Consider the following 20895-nt stretch of genomic DNA (forward strand, 5'->3'; position numbering starts at 1 on the left):
TGGAACACGTGCGGTCTCATTTACAAAACAAACAACACCGAAAGAGCGTGCAAAACAATTTCGTGCGACTGCAATCCAAGCAGTTTTCCGCAAAAAAAAAGCAGAAAAAACTCGGCACATTGCGAACAATCGTGAAAAAAAAAAAAAGCTGCAGAAAAATCAAGCATTTTTGGCCGCAACAATCCCAACAACAAAAGAAAAATCCACGAAATCCTGTACGGACTGATTCAGAATTCAGCTGGCCAGAGCATTGTGTCTCTTCCACACATTGAAATCAAAGGTACATTTGTTTTTCGTTTGCATGTCTTCCATTTGTCGGATGCTCAAAAGCCATCGGAAAAGCAATTGTGGCAAATTCATTTATAATACATTTCCATACATGGAAAACGTAAGACGTTTTATAGTAATTCTTGTTATTTTAAAAAGAAATAAATCATGAAATAAAAACCATATCCTGGGCAAAAATCACCTAAAATCATTCGGGTAGAAAGGTATACAGGTGGGAAACAAAAAGTTCAGCATGTTAAAATGTGATCAGATTTTATACGTGGACAAAGGCCATTATTTAATCATGAAAAACAAAACATAAACAACTGTCACAAGAGACCCGAGGCACGTGTAGATCAAAACGTGTCTGTAAGGTGTGACCTGCTTTGTACCAGGTGAAAAAATATTTTTATTATTATATATATATATATATCAGACGGACACGACAAATGTAATGACATGCCAGCATGCTCTCCTAGTCAGGTATGATGATGGATTATGGACCTAATAATAATAATAATAATAATAATAATAATAATAACTTAGATGCAAGATATTTCATTAAAGAGGTTTGTATTGATTTCCTAACAGCACTACGACATACAATGCACAATATTATCTCTACACTTTTATGTACACGTTCCATGTTTCATGAGTTTTCTTTTTTTTTTTCTTTTTCGTTTGAGGATACCTGCTATAATCATCAAACATATAATAATGACAAAAAACAAAACAAAACAAAAAACAAAACAAAACATGGACAATCTTTCTTTTGAGAATAACAAGACACGAAGCTACACGAAAACACATTAAATGTCATGTAGATATTCAATAAACCATGAATAAACTCAAATCATCAGACTCTTCCATGATGGAAATAGTGCTTTATAGATAGTTAAACATGTCAGGGCTATAAAAGAGAAGCTCTGAAATATTGTTTTTTTTTTTTTTTTTTTTTGTTTTTTTTTTTTTTTTTTCATGGTCAGTAAAGCGTGAGTGGTTTAAATATCCTATAGAAAAAAAATGTTGTGAAGGTCCACATGGTGTGTTTTTAGCCTCTGTGATAAGAAAAAAGGTGGCTCGACTTCACAGATAGGCACAATGAAAGCATTGATTTCCAATGCGTGTGACAGTCTCCTCGCAGTAATTTGTAGACGCCGACCCTTTGGGGTCCTTGAAATGTCTCGAGTCCTCCGATACAATCGATTTTTCGTGATTATTCCCACTTCTGCTTCCTCCGTCTCCGCACTCATTTACATGTTCTCTCGCTCTGCTTCTTCAGTACATCACCGCGGTCTTGAGAAAGAGCCGTCCATCTGCACGCACACACACACACACACACACACACACACACACACACAAAAAGGTCTAATGAAGCGAAATGTATTTGAATATTTGCCAGACTTGACTGATGTGGGCCTCGATGCACGATGAATAGCCTCGGTCCGTGAGGTTGTGTTCTTACACGGGCAGATTTCAAACCGAGATGAAAGGTTTTGTCGAGAGAGAAGACGCGCATTAAAATAAATGTCAGCCGAAACAGAGTGCCCACGCGCTCTCGACCCAGACAAAAAAGAGAAAGGAACCCCTTTGAATGATTAATTACTACATGTAAATTATGTAAATTATGCCCATGCAAATATTTCACGAGGACAATTAAGAGAGCCATTAATTACTGCCCACCCGCCTTTTATTCCCCCCCCCCTCCCCCCGTCTCTCTTTTTTGCTTCGCTGACATTCAATTTAATTTCCTTCTCAATGCTTTAGATGTTTAATCTTTGAACAAAGGCTTCGTGACACAATTTCTGGTCACACTGCTGAGACTTATGATCAGGGCCGCTGATATGATGGGTGCACCGACACCCGACGCGTGATTTGTGTGCTACTGCGCCTCTATAAACCCTTAAAAAAAAAGGGAACTTGAAGAAAAGAGTAAACAAAAATAAAGACTACAATTCCCAGATTCTGTAAGTGGACAGTGAGGGGATGTTACCTGGTATCGTCCTGTCTGCGTCTGTTCTGTCCCTGCTCAGGTCGGTCTCCATTTCTGGAGCAGGAGGCTCTGAAGAAACATTGATTGTTAAAATTTTTTGTCGTTTTAGATCAACACCACAGCATAACTTAACATGAAAGGAAAGATCCTCTCAGCTTATTAATCTTTATAATTAATTAATTATGTGAGCTTTCATGCTAGTTAAAATCTCTTTCATCAGCGTTTGTACTTTGACTAATGGTTTCCTGGATTACCCACAATGCCATTCGGCTACCTGCTGAAAAGTGGTGCCAGTGGGATTTAGCCCTCGTTTCATCTCTACCTAAAGAGAGTGATGCAGCAGCGCTTTAGCACTTTAGCCTGTCTGGCTCTCTCGCCTCCTTATCTGTACCCTCTTCTCGAACAGATCAGGTTCCGAAGCTTCGACTTTCATGCATCGACATTATCGCACTCGTCATTTCATAGATCTCTGACTAGCCGAGCCGAGTCTCTGCCGTAACTCAGAGCGCACGGACGGCGTCATACTGTTGAACATTGAGTCCAGTGTTTGCTCTCTCCACCACTTCCGCATTGAGTTTCTCATTAATATGACGCTGAAAGTCTAAAAGGAAAAAAATGAAGCTCTTTTAGTTATAGACACTAACGCCAAAATCTGACCATTAGCTCTTATGTTTAAGATCACTGAACTGTTTTCTCCTATTAAACACCACGCAGATGGTCAACCTGTGACATCACAAGACATTGAGAGGAATAACACACATTTACAGCACCAACCAACAAATGCTCACCAGAATCGATCATAAACACAAACACAAATATTTTATATATATATATATATATATATATATATATATATATATATATATATATATATATAAATATAAATATAAATGTATATTTAATGTGTTTCAGGATGGAGTTTTACTTTAAAGGAACTGTTATTTGGGGCTGAGTTTGACATGCACTTTAACAAAGCTAAGCTGACAGCAACAAGCTTTTCTTAGTTGTTACCAACGTTAACGTCATAGCTTCAGGACAAAAGTGAAACAGCAGGATTCAGACACCGAATGTGTCTCGGGTGGTGGACTACATCTGGGTCCATTCATTTCTGGCTGAATTGTTCTTTTGACAATCGACAAATTTTTACACGAAGACAAGGAGGGAAAAAAAACCTCTTGGAAAAACCATTTAGATACAAATAACAGAATCCCTGTGTGTTCAGTGTGTGTGTGTGTGTGTGTGTGTGTGTGTGTGTGTGTGTGTGTGTAATGCAGGGATAAACTACAGAAGAGCAATTGCGGACGTAATCAATACAGAATGATGGATCGGCAGCACACAATACAGGAAGAAGAAGGCCCATGATTTATACTCCGTGTGCTACAATTTTAAAGTTCTGCAATATATCAGCACTCTAATGACATGTATTTGTGTGTGTGTGTGTGTGTGTGCAGCCTGAGGTAGAACCAGTAGCCACTCCTCCAGCAGGTTATTGTTCCAGCTGTGTAACTCAGCAGTGTGTGGTGTGTGTTTGCTCACCTTTCGGAGTGTGAGCGTGCTCACTGGCCGTCGTCTGCTGCAGCGTCTGCTCAGCCTGATCACGTCGCTTGGACTCGTACTCCAGAGCTTCCTGGAGCTTCCGCTTTGTCTTTTTCTCTTTCTTCAGTCGCTTCTGGATTAGGGCTGGAAAGGAACAAATGCGGAAATGTGAGGGGGTAAAAACGCAAGAGAAATGTGACAGGCTTCCGACACTTTAGTGCTTCAAAGACGTCTGATTGTCAAAAGTGTGATAGGCGTTTAAGGCGGAGTGTGGTTTGAGGCAGTCGGCCATTTTAATTAGCATTTTCTTACTGTAGGTAGCTAATTACCTCAGGGTTTAGCAAATTTCCTCACAGATAAAAAAAAAAAAAAATCAGGTTATGAAATGTTAGTAATGATAGTATCAAACTTCTCCTTCTATCCCTAACAACGACAGAAGTATGCTAATCTATAAGCCTATAACCTTTTTTTTTTTCCTTTCTTAAAAGTATATTAGCCAAAAAGTACATTAGCCAGTACTTTATCCAATTACGCTAACTGTGTGGAGGCTGCGTGTTAGCCGAACTAGCTAAACTTCTCATAACTAAACTCACTTTATTTCAGGAATGTTGTGAAATTACTGATTTGACATCCAGCAATTAGACTGTAGAATACACAAGTGTGTAAAGAGAGAGTCCAGTCATCACATCGCAAATTAGGCAGGTGAAAGAAGACGGGTCTTAGCAATAACTGACAACAAAATCCAAGCAGGAAGATATTAACTAAGTTCTAAATATCATATTAAAAAAAACCTCCTCATTTCTTTATTATATTATTTGAAATAACAACTAAACTTTATTTCATTTTCTTTCATTGGAAGCTTGTAAGGTTACATGCCAATGCTTGCTAGGTGTTGCTAGGCATGCTAGCCAAGAGGACGGCTCAAACACATCATGATTATGATGAAATTCTGATATAATGTTAATAAAACAAGTGCTCATAAAAAATGGTTCACTTTACCAGAGATACAGTACACTTACTAGAGACACTTTATTAGGAATGTTTTTACACCTTATCGTCCATGCAACTCTCCGATCAGCCAATCATGTGGCAGAGTCACAATGCATAAAACCATACATGATCTCAGTGACTCAGACCATGGCATGATTGTTGGTGACAAACAGGCAGCTTTGAGTATTTCAGAAACTGCTGATCTTGGATTTCACACATATCGATCTCTAGAGTTTACTCGTTTTACTAGTTGATGAGAGATCAGAAGAGAATGGCTAGACTGGTTCACTCTGACAGGATGGCAAAGGTAACTCAAATAAACCGTTTACAACAGTGGTGAGCAGAAAAGCATCTCAGAATGCACAACATGCTGAACCTTGGGGCAGATGGTCTACAATAGCAGGAGACCACAGGAATCTGAGGCTATAGTGCGAACCCGATGTGGTCTTCTGGCGTTGCTCAGGTACGACTTGTTTTCTTGAGATGCTTTTCCGCTCACCGTGTTTATAAAGTGTGGCTATTTCAGTTAACTTATATCTGCATGGTTTTATGCATCGCGCTGTTGTCACTTGATTGGATAATGGCATGAATGCGAAGGTGTTCCTTAAGGTTGCCGCCGAGTGTATTATCTAAGGTTCTATATGTGTACTTGATTTCCTTAACAACAGTCAGAAACAAACCCATACAAAGAAATGTGACTGAAAGTATGGATGCACTGTAATAACGGCATACGTTTTATTTGATGAATGTTTGGTCTGTAAAACTATAATGCTATACAAATTCCAAACAATTCTGGATTAATATAGTGACATCACCAGAAATGTATATACCAAATAAGCTATATTTGTGTACATGTAATGTGTTGGTAAATCAGATATTGGAATATCGGCGTAATAAAAAAAAACCCCGCCCACCAGCACTAAGCAGAGGGACCATTACATTTCACAATGGCAGGAAAATCCCTGATCCAGTTCAATCCACACACAACTAATTAAAGTAGGAAATACTACAGCAGCAATAAGTAACACTGTAGCTAAATGATTTTAATGAGCAAACGCTCTGCACATAATTGCTGCTCAGATGTAGTTTGGTAACAACTCAGTCTACAGCGCAGTGCGTGTATTAAATGTTCGATGGAGCTCAATTCTCAACTGACCGCCTTCATTTTCTTCTGTTTGTAATAATGGACTTAAGACATTCGAGTCAGCGAAAATGGGCTCCTTTGCATTAGCTCTAATGCTCCCTTGGGCGTTGAGGCTTCCTCTTGCCCTTTATTAACTGATCTGGAATCAGCAGCCCTCACATTTCCACCTTCTTCATTCACCGTTAAGAGATAAAAAAAATAATAAAAAAAACCCAGCAAATTATTCTACAATGGAGTTCTACAGCCGAGAACTCACTTAATACTAATGTGATGTATTATGTACAGCATCCGTTATGTTTATCATATCTGGTGTGGGTGAATATTAACACAGTGATTCAGTTTACGGACATAATCAATCATTAGTACAAATTTTATTAGAAGTGAGTACATGTAATTACAAAGGCAACTTCCTTGTGAATATGGGTGCTTTGTGTTTTTGGGCTTGTAATTTGTGCCTCTGTTTATGCATGCACATATCTGCCTAGGTGTGTGTGTGTGTGTGTGTGTATATATTTAAAGGAAAGTGCTGAACCTACAGTTTATTTCTGTCGGCTCGATCATCGCGTGGGCGATATTAAAACAAATGACAAAGGGCCTCATAATTAAACAACTTTAATTAACGCTGCATGTTTTCCTGTCGCTGTGATTTAGACGCTTTTATGACCGTCTCTTCTCGTAACCAAAGTTTGAAGACGTGAAGAAATGTTCAAAGCGGATCAGATGAAAAGAGATTTGTATATGTATATTTGATCTGCTTTCTTTTTATGTATAACTGTATGTATAAATCACGTACGTCTGTATAAATTTAAGTTTAAAGTATAAAGCTGTTTTTTTTTTTTTTTAATGTACAAATGAGTTTGTCTGATGATATGATAATGATGGTAGCTAAAAACATCCATTACTTGTTAGATAGATTTGCTTAGTAGCTCACGAAGCAAACTTTCAACACCAAACTTCTCTTTGGCTGTACTGTTCATTTATCTTTTTTCTAAAAAGATAGTATGTTTAATGTTAGTAACATTAAACGCAATGACAGGTGAAGAGAGTAGCATTGATTATCTTGTTACAATGGCACCTGTCAAGGGGCGGGATACATCAGGTGAACAGTCGGTTGTCAAATTTGATGTGTTGGAAGATGGAAGAATGGGCAAGCGTACGGATCTGAGCGATTTTGACATTTGCTAAGTATTTGTAAGGGCGATGTTAACATATCGTGGATTTGCTAATAAGCTTGTTTTGCTAAACAGATGTAAGGCGTTTATCCGTACAAATATCAAATCATTTGTTCTAAAGGTCTTTTGACTTCTCCTTTACAAAAAAAAAAAAAAATGACTAAGCTGATCTTCTAACAGCTGCTGGATGTAAAACCTGTTATAATAAAAGAAACTTCAACATCGACTTTATCTCCGCTAGAGTGAGAGAAATACTTTATACAGTACACTGCAGTTCAGCGGGTCTTAACCTGGGGGTCGCAAAACGGTAGCAGGGGGGTCGCGGGAAAACTTTTATTTGAGACGATTTTACACAGAGGTTCACAGAGAAGCCACTGGATTTTTGGATATCCGTGCACGCCAAATACCGAGAACCGAGTGACATGGCGTCGAAAAAAAACTTGCCCGTTCGCATTGATTTATCGCCATTCTTAGAAGCGGGTCGCACTCGCAAAAAGGTTAATAACTGCTGCTATAGTTAATCACGCTTTCAGGATTGATAGCTCAGTGGTTAAGGTTCTAAACCAGTGATCGCGAGGTTGTAAGTTCAAATCCCAAAGAGACGCTGTTGGACTCTTAACTAATGAGCTACGTGCTTGAATTGTGCCCTCTATAAGTAACTCGAAGTACGTGTCTCCTCTTTAATCACAATATACTTCACATGGCTCCACAGTCTTTACGGTAAGACTACTGATGTGGGATCAGGGTATCCTTTTATTTCTATTAGGGATGTCAAGACAAATTTCACTGTTCAATAATAGTCAAATGTTCGGAATATTTACAGATTAAAAAAACGAACAAAAAAAAAAACCACACATTTGAATGTGGTACTATGTTCTAGTTTGTTTTTAGTGGCTAGGATGTAATTTAACAGTCCTCACATATCTATTTATATATCAAAAAATTACTGGTAGTGTTAACGTATTTCAAATAAAAATTTGGTCAAAAAATGAGGTCACTGACTACATTTATTCGCACATTATTATTCTGATATTAACTGGAATTTGGTAATATTCTAATTAGTATCGAGTCATGTTCACACCGCAATCCGATTTCCCGATTCAGATTAAGACGATATTCTGATTCCCCAGATTCCTACCCCTGGGATATGCCTGTTTTAATCTGAAATGTGTTGCATGTGAACACTTTATTCAGAAAATCTACTGAAAGGAGATATACGCTCAGTCTGCAAAGAATTGTAGGTGCTTACAGATGCTTAGCTGTAGACTAGGAATGGCAACTTAGGCATACTGTACTTACAACAACCATGTATACAGGAATATTCAGAGGCCTGCACGCATATAAACATAGCATTCGGAATATGGCTGCAACCTGAATATAGACCGTAAACAGAATTTGATGTGCATGTAAAGATAATCATTGTGGGCTGATTTCTGGAAAACCAAAAAAACCCCAAAAAACATGAATCTGGGCTTTGGCCAAAATGTTTTTTTTCAGATTATAACACACTTTGACACTTCGACTTTTAAAATCATAAATATATTTCACCAAACAACATGGAAACAGTTTTATTTCCTTTTCAATCTTGCCGTAGCTGTCTAGCTGCATAGAAAGCCGAGTATGATTTCCTCACACTTTAATCAAGTTGTTGGATCGATATGTATCACACAATTATTTAAACATAATGCAGAATTGTTCAAGAGAGAACCAGCTAAGAATCTAAGGACTGTTACTTAACCCAGGTCTGAGATCAGTTAATCTGTCTCACTGTATGTCATGTTTAAACCAACCTGCTCTCATTAAAAAATAAACAAACACACAAAACGATCTTATTTGATTTCATAGCTAAGTTCACGCCAAATTTCCTAACGCCAGGACAAGTTTAACCTGATCCCAGATCAGATTTTGGGTAGAGTAATGACCTCGGTTTTTCTGCTCCACGCAGAGCTGTCTCTCCAGTGTCTCGCGTAGTTCCCTCTCCCGATAAAGCTCCATCTTCAGCTCCGTCTTCTCCAGCTGCACCTGCTTCTCCTGCGCCCGGGCGTTATCTAAAGCCACCTTCAGCAGACCCTGAACACACACACATACACACACACAGCATAAAGGTTAACTTTTTTGAACTTTTAGCTAAATAAATAAATAAATATGAATTCATTTATTTCATGCATTTATAATAATAATAATAATAATAATAATTAACATTTAATTTATCATTTACAAATGCATTATTTTTCTGTAAAGAAAAAAGCTCTTAAAAATTTATTTATTTAATGTTTTAATTTGTTTCCAAACCAAAACAACATACGCATCATTTTTTATTATGTATGTATTGAATAATGGATTAATATTCTCTAGAGTTAAAAAAAAAAAATCCATATTCATGCTAGAGTTTAATTATAATTATTTATAATTATTCAATTCATTTCATTGTTCCAGTGCAGTTTATTTATTCCAGAAATATCAAATGAACTGAATGTAATGAACAGAATGTAAAACTCTCATTTTCGAGCCGATCAGACCTAAACGATAAACTATCAACAATAACGTCAAAGACATTTTTACATGCTTTTCTAAGCAGCGCCTCATCCGTGTGTCTTCTGGGAACAGGATGTACCTGGATGTTAGTGAGGAGTGTTTCTATGGAAGACAGGCCCTCAGGAAAGAGCAGCGGCGCGGGGAAGCCTGGAGGAAGCGTGGGGATGGCGTGAGAAACCCTCTCGTAGGTCTCGCGAGATGTAGGCGTGCACAGTACGTTCTCTTCTGTAACGAGAATGAAAACCTCTTTCATTATATAACACGTTCATTATAACAGTTTAAAGCTATAGCTGAGAACGAAGTCTCGGAGAGTGACTGACGAGGAGTGAAGGGGTTGGGATTTAGTGCGAGCTTTGGCTGTGACGAGACGAACATGAAGATGTTAGATCAATGAACCTTATGTAAAGTTATATTACTGATCCTTTTTATAAATGATATAGGCATTTAAGTAGTAGAAGAATTCTTATTATTGATAATCAAAAATTTGATTGCTTCATTGGTCTTATGTTATATTTTAAATCATATACTGCTTTTAACATTCTTCATTTTTGATTCCTTAGGTTACATATTCCTTGACGTTTGGTTAAAGGTATTCTTACATTTTTACTAAAGGCAACAAAGCGTTTTCTTATAGAGTCAGTTTCCAAACGTGGGTAAAATTAGCCGCAGTTTTGTTTATTATATTTGGAAAAAACTACTGGCTCAAACCAAGCCACCTTGGTTTTTATTACTATTCGTAAATTAGCAGAAGATTCTAATAAAGAATAAACAAGCACCAGTGTGGTTAACCTATGTTAGTCATGTAGTTCAGATAATTACATTTTTAACTACAAATTAAGGTACATTCACACACACAGTGACTCACAGCGACAAAGCGACCCGAGGCCATTCATTTTCGACGAGCGCTGGCTACAGGCATTCGTAAGATATGATGTATATATGATACGATATATAAACTGGTGAATTTTATACACAAACGCTCTCCCTCCAGAATGTTTCATTTTAAGTGGCAAGAAAACTGGTTTGTTGTCAAAAGTAGAATGCTAGTTGTGCTACACACTGATAAATGTTACTATGGCAACCATAGGAACGCCTACTGGAGACTTGTAGCAATAAAATCGCTTTGTGTGGGAACGTACCTTAACTCGTGGCTTTGTTAACTCCATTTTTAAAAGTAAAACTGCCCAACACTGCTGGGAAACTCAGAGAGCCTCGCACAGAGGTTCAAGGACAGTGTTACATCCAGTTGCAAACAAACCCTATGATCCTCAGTCCATGACCTCATCACATGACCTCTTGTCGAGCTCCTATGCCTGCTCACAGTCACTTGATTGCTTATGACACTAGCCTGTTTGCAATCACACTACTGGTTTTAAATACTCAGTGTCACTTTGTGAAGTTATCTGCCCGTCTTGAGTAATGTCATACGTATACCGTTTGAGTAACTGGTTGCAGATCGAGTATTTCCAAGCCTGCTCTTGCGTCAATCTGTCCGCTTCATGACGGCTTTCAAACAGCTAAGAATCTTCAGGCTGGTAAAAGTTCTGAAAGTCATTCTCATAAACACTTCTGACAAGTAATAAACCGATAATACATGTTACTTAAATGTTAATGTATATTATTATATGCCAATGAAATACACCCTTTGAAAAGGGGGTTCCTTGAGATTTTTTTTTTTTTTTGGATGGTTAAGGGTTCTAGCTGTCCACTATATCCACTGGGCTTCATCAGGGTAAGATATTTAAGATTTGTTCCTTTGGGAGACCAAACGCACCTATGCAAGTGAATCCAGTCCATGAAACTGATGCAGTAATGCAGAACTCGGGTTACACCACAAACCAGTAATCGCAGGTTAGTTGTAGATGAACCCAGAGCCACAAACAAGCCGAGTGTTACTTACCTACAAACACTTTCTCCTCTGAAACAGCAAGTTTATATATGCAGAGCTGAGCATTTCAGACGTGCGTCTTTATGGCCGAGTGCCAGACAGGTCTAATAACAGTCCAAGGTCGCTACAGCACATCAAAGCTACTTTGTGTTTCTAATGCGGTCCGTGTCACTCGGCCTGAATAAATGTCAGCTCGATCGTTTGCTGAGAGTCAGCATGTTCTCTCCACCTCTGGCCTCCACACTGTAAATTTCCATCACTTCTGCGCAGAGTCATCTCAAATCTGGTCCTAATATGACTTGGACCATAGTGTCTCTGTTAGAACGGCTGCAATACGCCTGCTGCTGATGGACCTGAAGGTTCTACGAACAATTCTGAAACAGGATAACCACCAAAATACTACAGTTTTCAAGTAAAGACCATTGAACAGAGCTCTCCGGCTCACTCTTAAATGGTAAAAACATGTTTTAATGACTAAATCTCTTTGGAGGAGTTCACTTGTGGGAGCAAACTTGTCAGACTGGGAAGACTGGTTTGCGATGTTCTTTGAAGAAGCACGATGTAGTGTGTAGAGATCTGATTGGAAAATCTTTATGAAAGACCTGAAATCTCAAATTCGCAATAATTTTGAAGGAAAAAAAAGAAGAAAAAAAAGGAACAGACTGATTATTCTACTTCCATAATTTTGAGTTACATCAGTAAAAAAAATAAAAAAAATAAAATATATATATATATATATATATATATATATATATATAAATATTTAAAACATGTAGCTAGTACTGAATGTTCCCCAATACAGCTGTCTATCTCAAAAATCTAACATACGCGTGTTAATATGTCATAAAATATAGAAGCCAATCAGATTTCAATATGCAAATTAGGACAATGCTGCATGGGTTTACCAAGAGGACGGTAGGGATGAGTGAGTGTTTTCAAATATCCAAATATTCAGGAGAAAACCTTTATGACTATTACTTTGTAGCAATGGAATGAGTTGTGCGCCAAGTGTTCTCCAATTTAAGAACCATGAGTGTAATTTATTTATTTAATTTTTTTTTGGTCTAACACAAATGAAACAGAGAAACGAAATGCTGGCGAGCGGTCATTACAAAATAAAAATAGTTTTATTTTCTAATATTTGTAATATTTTCTAATATTACTCAAATAATACTTAAAAAATTTTAAATAAGAGTTTTGTGTGAAATTCCTATTCAAAAGGAGTGGGTGTGCAGAGCTAGGACAATAAATAAATAAATAAATAAATAAATAAATAAATATATGTTTTGCATATTCAAAGATTTATGGATTTCGTGTAAAAGTATAAACAAGGTAGCTTTTTTATTGCCTAATAATTTTTTTTAAACCACTATATTATTCAGTGTATTTTGTATATTAATATATTTATACATTTATATATTCATTTCTAGGTTTCAAAAAGTTTTCAGTGACTTGAAAATGCTTCTGCAGCACACTTTATGCCTGCATCAGTCGTAAAGTTTTGGATGCTTGATAATTACAGCAGCGCTGATCTGAGACCTGCACTTAAAGCAGCAGACGAGGCGGACACACACCGCAGCGCGCATGAGTTGTTTTTGATCAGGCCGAAGCCTTGATCTTGACTTCAGTCACTTCAAAGGGCCTGCTAATGTATGAGGCCTTATGGTATGAAGCAGGTTAACCAGGGGCAACAGTTATTACGGGTCTGTAGCGAGAAGGAATCCGTCGTAGTATTGTGCTTCTCTCTGATGTTTAGCAAATGTAACTAATTATACAGCATGCCGATATTTAATATGGCCTCATACCTGTGCATGTGCGTGGTGCGTTCACAGACTGATTTCTGTTTTGCTCAATCTTGATAATGCCTAAACGTTATTAAACCAATAATATTATCACAAAGCTCACAAGAATGTCATTATAACAAACATGGCATAATGGATCTATCAAAGCACCATGACAATAAGTCATGGGATGACAGTGATCTCAATAACATGCCTGCTGTTCTGTAGCTGCATGCTTTCAAAGCTGTTGAGTGCTTCTTTTACAGCCCTGTGGATTGCACAGCACATTTATCAACACTGCTGTAAAAAAAAAAAAAAAAAAAAAAAAAAAAACTTCCAACATCATACTTTTAAAAATGCTGCACAGCACACAGGCTCTCTTTATCGAGGTCCTGTGTGCGCATAGCTGTAATAACCGACTTTGTGCAGGCTAATAAAAAGTGTTGTTAGGGAGGGGGGAAGGTGACTTTCTGTTCAAAAACACAGCTGCTTTATTTCCATAACTCTGTCTGCCCGTATGGCCCGGCCACTCAAACCATGTGCATAAATAATGCTGTTATACCGTATGTTTAGGACAGAACAGACCCTAGCGACATGTTGTGTTTCACTGTTATGCTAATCATAAACTGCGAAGGCACAAATGTGACTAATGCATGGACTACTGTACAACCATATGGCGATGCTAACGTGTGGGAACCGCTTTAAACGCAGTTTTGAGATCGTCTTAGCAGAGTTGTTTTTAGTCAGTGTTTCTGTAGGCCAAACTAAACATTTGTGCCAGGTTTACAAACATTTACTCCGATTTTCTTCGTACTCACACGCGCAAGTTGACGAATCACCTGTAAAGTGCAAGGCGTGTTCACGCTACAGCTCGTTTGCATTTAGCGACACCCACAAAACTCCATAAAAGGTAAAGCTGTCAGAGAGTGAAATGAGAGCAAAATGGCAGAAGAAAACAAAATCTATCAGAGGCAGAAGTTCTTTTAACTACAACAAAATAACTTGTACAGCAATAAAAAAAATATATATCAAGAAGCATAACACCAATAGAAATGGATAAAATCTGGAGAGAAAATGTTTACAGAATTTAAAAAAAAGAAAGAAAGAAAAGGTGCATTTGGTATGAATTTAGTGAGGCGAAAAGACAATGGTTTGGTTGCTATCTACCCATCACTACCCATGTACCCATGTACAGTATGATACTTCTGTCACTGAATAACTGACTTACATTCTTCAGTTTAACAAGCGCTTGCTATTCATTTAGCACAAATGTTATTGACACAGTGTTACTCATTATCCTAATCCCATCATACCTTCAGAGGTCTTCTTACAAATACTTGGTGGCTCTTAAATCCCCTATTTACGAACAATGGCTACTTTATTCTCATTATTTGGATAAATGCCTGATTGCGGTCTAATGTTTTACTAGTGATATCAGATACTGACAGCTGAAATGACCGACAAATTAAGGTGGAGAAACTAGTCGTGAATTCAGGATGCTAGATTACAGCCCAAGCCTCAATCAGCAGGTCTACATGTAATCATATATAAAGCTACCTATTAATATATTTGTACGCACTATAAATATACACTCATACTATTACTTTATTATTAGGAACGCCTGCTCATTCATGCAGTTGTCCGATCACCCAATCATGTGGCAGCAGCGCAGTGCATACACTCATGCACATACAGGTCAAGAGCTTCAGTTAATGTTTACATCAAACATCAGAATGAGGAAAAAATGTCATCGAAGTGACTGTGACCGTGGCATGGGTGTTAATGCAAAACGGGCTGGTTTGTGTACTTAAAGAGGCCGGTGTAAAATGGCCAGACTTCTTCGAGCTGACAGGACGGCTATGGTAAGTCAAATAATCACTCTTGACCACCTTGTTGAGTAGAAAAGCATCTCAGAACATGTTAACTCGAGGTATATGGACTACAACAGTAGAACACTATCTACCAAGAACGGGAATCCCAGGATGCAGCGGGTCGTGCTTTCTGAGATGTGCAGGCTTGCGAGTGTTCCTAATAAAAAGGACGGTGAGGATACATGACTATAGTTCTAGAAATGTGTTTCATTAATTCAACTTTCTGACAGGATTATCTGCAACACCAGTGTAGCCACAGGACTGCTTCCATATGCACATATCCATGTGTCCTCCTCTTTAAACATGTCAGATTTAAGTTTTTGTCGAATAAGTCACTTTCAACACAGTTTTGTCGAAGCAGCAGTTTTGACATACGGGATATTAGGCATGGCGCAGTATGTGAGCACTTTTAATTGCATTGAGACGTTCCGTGCTTAAAAATATTCCACTTATCTTCTTCTGTGTTGGACTGTTTGAGTGGTGATTATAAAGAGCACAGGCTATTTTTACAGGGGTGGGCTGCGGGTGACAGGAAATATTTAATGGAAGTCAGTTAATGAAACTCTGGACCGGATTTAACTGCACATCTCACTTTCTCTCGCTTCTCCCTTTAGAGTGGATTTAGCTGTCCGTGTCTATTTCTCTGGCTATGTCAGTTTCCCTGTCCATTTGTCCATTCATATCTGACTTTATCGGCTCAAGTATCAGTCACTTACTCGTTCTTCATTCCACCGCACACCCACTTTATCGCCATCTATTCTTGGACGTCCTTCACTTTAAAAACCATGTTCAAAATTCTCGGTGTAGCTTTTTGGCCGCAGTACGTTTTCAAGTGCGTATAATGCCATACAGGATCCATTTAAACGAGCAGGTGCTCAAAAATCTCACCTTCTGCCCGCTATGTGATAAAGGCTGATTAGATTTACGCCCCCCCCCCACACCCCACCCCCACCCCCACCCCCCACCACCACCATCCCCACTTCCCCCTCCCCCCACTTAGCTGACCAAAGCATCTTTATCCGATCTCTCCATCTTGGCAAGAGAGTGAAGCCCGCTGTCACATCCAAGGTGTTTCAAAGATGAAAAACAATCCATCTCGTGCTCCCTCATCCATCTCTCTCTTCCCCCCTTCCCGCTCTCCTGGCTAAAAAAGCCAGGCATCTGGAGGAATGTGATTAGCGGAATGCCGGCGTGGGCCGCTGGAGCACTCAGCAGGAGAAAACCTCACGCCGTGCCGCTGAACTACGGTGCCCCCACAGGGACAATCAGTGCTGAGTTAGCTTAGCTGATGCATCTCTTCATAGGGTTTTTTTTTTCTTTTTTTCTTTCTAGCAACACAAACTGGAAGGCTGTTTGATCATAAGCAGTCCTCTTCAAACCAAGGTCGTTTCCTCGCTCGCTTTGTGTCTTTGCTCAGATTCCTCAGGGTAATGAACTTTCTTGTGCTGAAGTCCGCCGCAGTCAGCATTAGAGCGAAAGAGAGTGAGCAGACCGAGGAGCGCGAGGGACGACGTCTTTGAGGCTAGTCGTCTTTGGCGAAGACGCCTTGATTTCTGATCTTGACACTTTCACTTCTGCCCCCTGAAGATTCATTTGAAAGCAATGACAAAGAGGTCCTGCCTGCTCTGCAATAGCTGCTGAATGGTAAAAACAGGTACGCTTTTCTTCTATAAAACAACCCTAATTTTTAAGGGATGGTGCTTTTAAAAGCATGGGACCTGTGGGCAGAAACGAGTACCCAATGGGCAATGGCTTCACTGCTGTATGGGGCAATTTTTACCTGATCCCTAGTGCTGAAGCGTGCTTTCTTGGGATTCAATCTGGACATCCGTACACCAAGTGGTGGTGAATACTTAAAACATTGGACCGGTGATCCATTGATCCACTGGAATTGGACAGAATTGAGAATCCAAGTTTAACCTGGGTAACTTTGGCAGGTGAATTTGCATCTACGACCAATAGCAAATCAAGCAACAAGAGAACTGCTCTGGCTGCATTGACCTTTAAACAGCATCCTTTATATTGTAGTGCAGAAGACAAACTCTGAATGTAAAAGCTATTGTGCATACACAGCAACTCCAATAACCACTCTTTACAAACGTGTTGAGTTGAAAAGCATCTCAGAACATGTTAAACCTTGAGTTAGATGGACCACAAGAGTAGAAGACCAAATGGTTCCATTCACGTCAACCAAGAACAGGAATCCCAGGCGTTCTGAGATGTGAACTTAATTTCAATTCAGGAAAATGAACTTGCATTTACAAACCTTGCTAAAACCCGAACCATGGCCAAAATAACACACTACAGACCAATGGGAAAAAGTTTATTTCCAAGAATGTGTTCAAAAACAAACAACAACAAACCGATGGAATACATTAAGGTACAACCTCACCCCAATCCTAAAGTTAACCTACGTCACTTTTCATACAAGTTGGGTCTTTGACCCATTGGAAACCAGAATGAAGATGAACTTTTTACATCCTACATTCTTTGTCCTGTTGGGGAAACCATTAAAGGTTCTACGTAGACCCCTGCAACAGGTTTGTACCAGCGCAGTCGTACCATTTTGAAATCTAAGAACGCTTCGCTATCTAAAGAATGTTTGAAAAACCCTTATTTTCCTACGAGTGTACGGATGTACAAGACGTCTATGTGTGCTGCATTCGGTCAGACGTTTATGGCGCAGACATGCAAATTATTTGTGATCAAAACAAATTACGCGCTAATATTTGCTGTCGTTATTCGCTACAGCTCGTTACACCTCGGCTCTTCTAGAGCGCTGGGTCTAGGTATGATGAGCAGATCGTGGATATTGGTTACAAATGAAACAGCTTCTCAATTACCTGCTTCAGCTCGTCAGCCGGTCATGCTTGACGAGTGTCTGTTTATCACAGAGCGTTCATCTCACTCAGAGAGAGAGAGAGAGAGAGAGAGAGAGTGAGACAGAGAGAGCAATGCTGGTTCTCATTAATCTAATGCACTGCGGCCCGGCTCATCATCGTTTACACCTTACTCCGCCGTGACTTTTATTAGCGCTCCTCTTTTAGCGCCGCCTCCGCTAAATGATATTGCCGTTCGAACATCTCGCACACCATCTCGGCCATTTCTCAACTCACACGTAGCAAACCTTAAGAGGTTCTTTCGAACTCATAAACTCACAAGTCCGTCCGGCCCACTGCCACTGCGAACACACACAGCAGCGTAGCTGATCCGGAGGTATCGTGGCGCGATGAGAAATTTGTGCTGACTACTCGCCCTTGCAAAAGTCCTCATTAAGCTAATGAAAGCCTTCAAATGCAGAAACCAAACAAGGGTTCTGGGAGGTTATTACAGAAAATTACACCTCCAGGAGAGCTGGGGAAAAAGGAGGAGGAAAGAGGAGGAGGTGGAGGGGCGAGAAAAAAAAAGCTTGTTCATTAATTCACGCTTCGCAAATCGCTAACTAATTTAGCCCCGCTGCCTTCTCTTTCCCACCCTAATGGATTATTTTCATAGAAATGTGAACGAGCGCATTGATTTTCTTTGTTCTCGGAACACGCGTTCCGAGACCCCATGCATGAGCGCAGAGAAAACACACTGAATTTTAATTTACATTAAAGCACATCAGGGGATCGTTCACAGGTCTGCTCTTCATACTGCTGCTGTGGTGCGCTACAGACAATGCCAGAATAATCAGGAGAAGAATATAGATAAGCATGTGAGGCTCAAGCGCACAATTGTGGCTCTCGATCAACTTTACGGTCGTTACTGTGTTTTGTGTAATTGAATGCAAATGTTTACACCCCCTTAGTTTTACTTAATGGGCTTAATCTTTATACACTTTGTCTACAAATAAAGAAAATATCCATAAATGAAATGTGGGTGTGTCTTGCAATACAGAGAAACATCTACAGAGAATTTTTTTTTTTTTGAAGAGAAACAGGGAAGAAGTCACAGTTTTTCCTTTATGTTTTTAGTTTCAGACCTGATGTGAAGAGAATATGCCATTTGGAAGAGTAACGATGGACAAAATGTTTTTGATGAAATTTACAAAGAGAGACGTACATTTTTTAATTAATATCAGTAAGATTCTTTTTTGCTCCTTCTGGGAAAACTAACACACAAACATCTAAATGTTTTGTTTTTCCTTTTAAAATTACATTTATTTGTCATTGTGTCCTAAGGGGTGCGTAAACATTTGCACTCCCCAACACGATTCTCCCAGGAACACACTGTAACAGGATTGTATATGTTATAAATAATATTGTCATATTCTGTAACGCAGAACGTTTTGGCAGAATTTACATCTCAATGTCGAGTTACTAAAATACCCAGAATGCATTGCACAAATACACAAATACATTATATAACCAGGGCGCACATTGGCTTAGTGTTTAGCATGCTCGCCTCACACCTCCAGGGTCGAGGGTTCGATTCCTGCCTCGGTCCTGTGTGTGCGGAGTTTGCATGTTCTCCCCGTGCTTCAGGGGTCTCTCCCCCTGTCCAAAGACCTGCATGGTAGGCTGATTGACATGTCCAAAGTGTCCATAGTGTATGAATGGGTGTGTGAATGTGAATGTGTGTGTGCTCTGCGATGGGTTGGCACCCTGTCCAGGATGTACCCCGTCCTTGTACCCATGCTCCCTGGGATAGGCTCCCGGTTCCCTGCGACCCAGTAGGATAAGCGGTACAGAAAATGGATGGATTATATAACCATTGTAGAATTTTTCAAGTTCCTAGCCACAGCTTTCTGTAGCATTCATCTGACTAGCTACTGATGCCAATAGAGACGACTTTGTCACCACCAGACGTGATTAGGCACGCTTATAACAGACGAATGTCCCAGTTGAATTCCTAATTTCATTGAACTTTCTCATGATCATATTACTTCAGCAAAATGTCATGAAGTAGTATAAAACACCTCACCCTTTTCTGCATGCGTCCTCCTTGAGTCATGACCAGCATCTTGGGTTGCCAGATCCCCCTCTTTTGGTCCCGGGGGTGCATTGGGTGACAGGCCTAACAGAGCGTGACCCAAGGAAAGGCCATTCTGGTGCACAGCTGCGGGTGAAATGGTGAAAGTATTCAGGAAATGTGAAGATGTTCTGATGGAAATAAATCCAACATATTAACATTCTCTACTGGATTCTCACTGACAGTAGACTGGTTTAGAGTCCAAACTCTTTAGAGATGGTTCGGTAAACTTTTCCAGCCCGATGAGCATCGACAACTCAGAAATCTCCTTTGTTCGTGCCATGATACGCTTCTACAAACATGTATGGTGAAGACTCAGACTTTGATAGATCCCTGTTCTTTAAATAAAACAGAGCGCTCACTCACCTGATCATCATCCCATTGATTGACTCTAATTTCCCCTTCAAATTAAACCGCTAATCCTAGAGGTTCACATACTTTTACCACTTACAGATATGTAATATTGGATCATTTTCCTCAATAAATAAATGACCAAGTATAATATGTTTGTCTCATTCGTTTAATTGGGTTCTCTGTCTACTTTCAGGACAGAAAAAAGTCAAACAAAACCCGACAAAACCGTCATCTATGTACTCGAGCCTGAAACTGCACTTGTGACGGAAAACACAAACGTGACCTTCCCGAGCTTCAGTCTGAACATCACTCTGAATTTCCTTCAAACTTTGACCATAAATTAGTCATCTAACCCGAATAAAGCTCAAAATCAAATCTTACTGTGGACAACCGCTAAACCAATAACGAAAC

The 20895-nt window shown here is 39.3% G+C and overlaps 1 protein-coding gene across 2 annotated transcripts in view; it reads right to left on the minus strand.

The window, feature by feature from the left end:
* Positions 1-823: 823 nt before the first annotated feature.
* The window catches only part of dachc (dachshund c), a 72018-nt gene continuing 51946 nt past the window's right edge, over positions 824-20895 (minus strand). For both annotated transcript variants that reach the window (XM_017458198.3, XM_017458196.3), the window contains exons 6-11: positions 20083-20217; positions 9717-9862; positions 9025-9172; positions 3797-3940; positions 2261-2329; positions 824-1583 (exon numbers count right to left, since the gene is read on the minus strand). In XM_017458198.3, coding sequence (XP_017313687.1) covers positions 1546-1583; positions 2261-2329; positions 3797-3940; positions 9025-9172; positions 9717-9862; positions 20083-20217 — 680 coding nt within the window. In that variant the 3' untranslated portion in view covers positions 824-1545. The remainder of the gene's footprint in view (positions 1584-2260; positions 2330-3796; positions 3941-9024; positions 9173-9716; positions 9863-20082; positions 20218-20895) is intronic.

Source organism: Ictalurus punctatus, chromosome 26, assembly GCF_001660625.3.
Source record: "Ictalurus punctatus breed USDA103 chromosome 26, Coco_2.0, whole genome shotgun sequence".
In the NCBI taxonomy this organism is placed as follows: domain Eukaryota; kingdom Metazoa; phylum Chordata; class Actinopteri; order Siluriformes; family Ictaluridae; genus Ictalurus; species Ictalurus punctatus.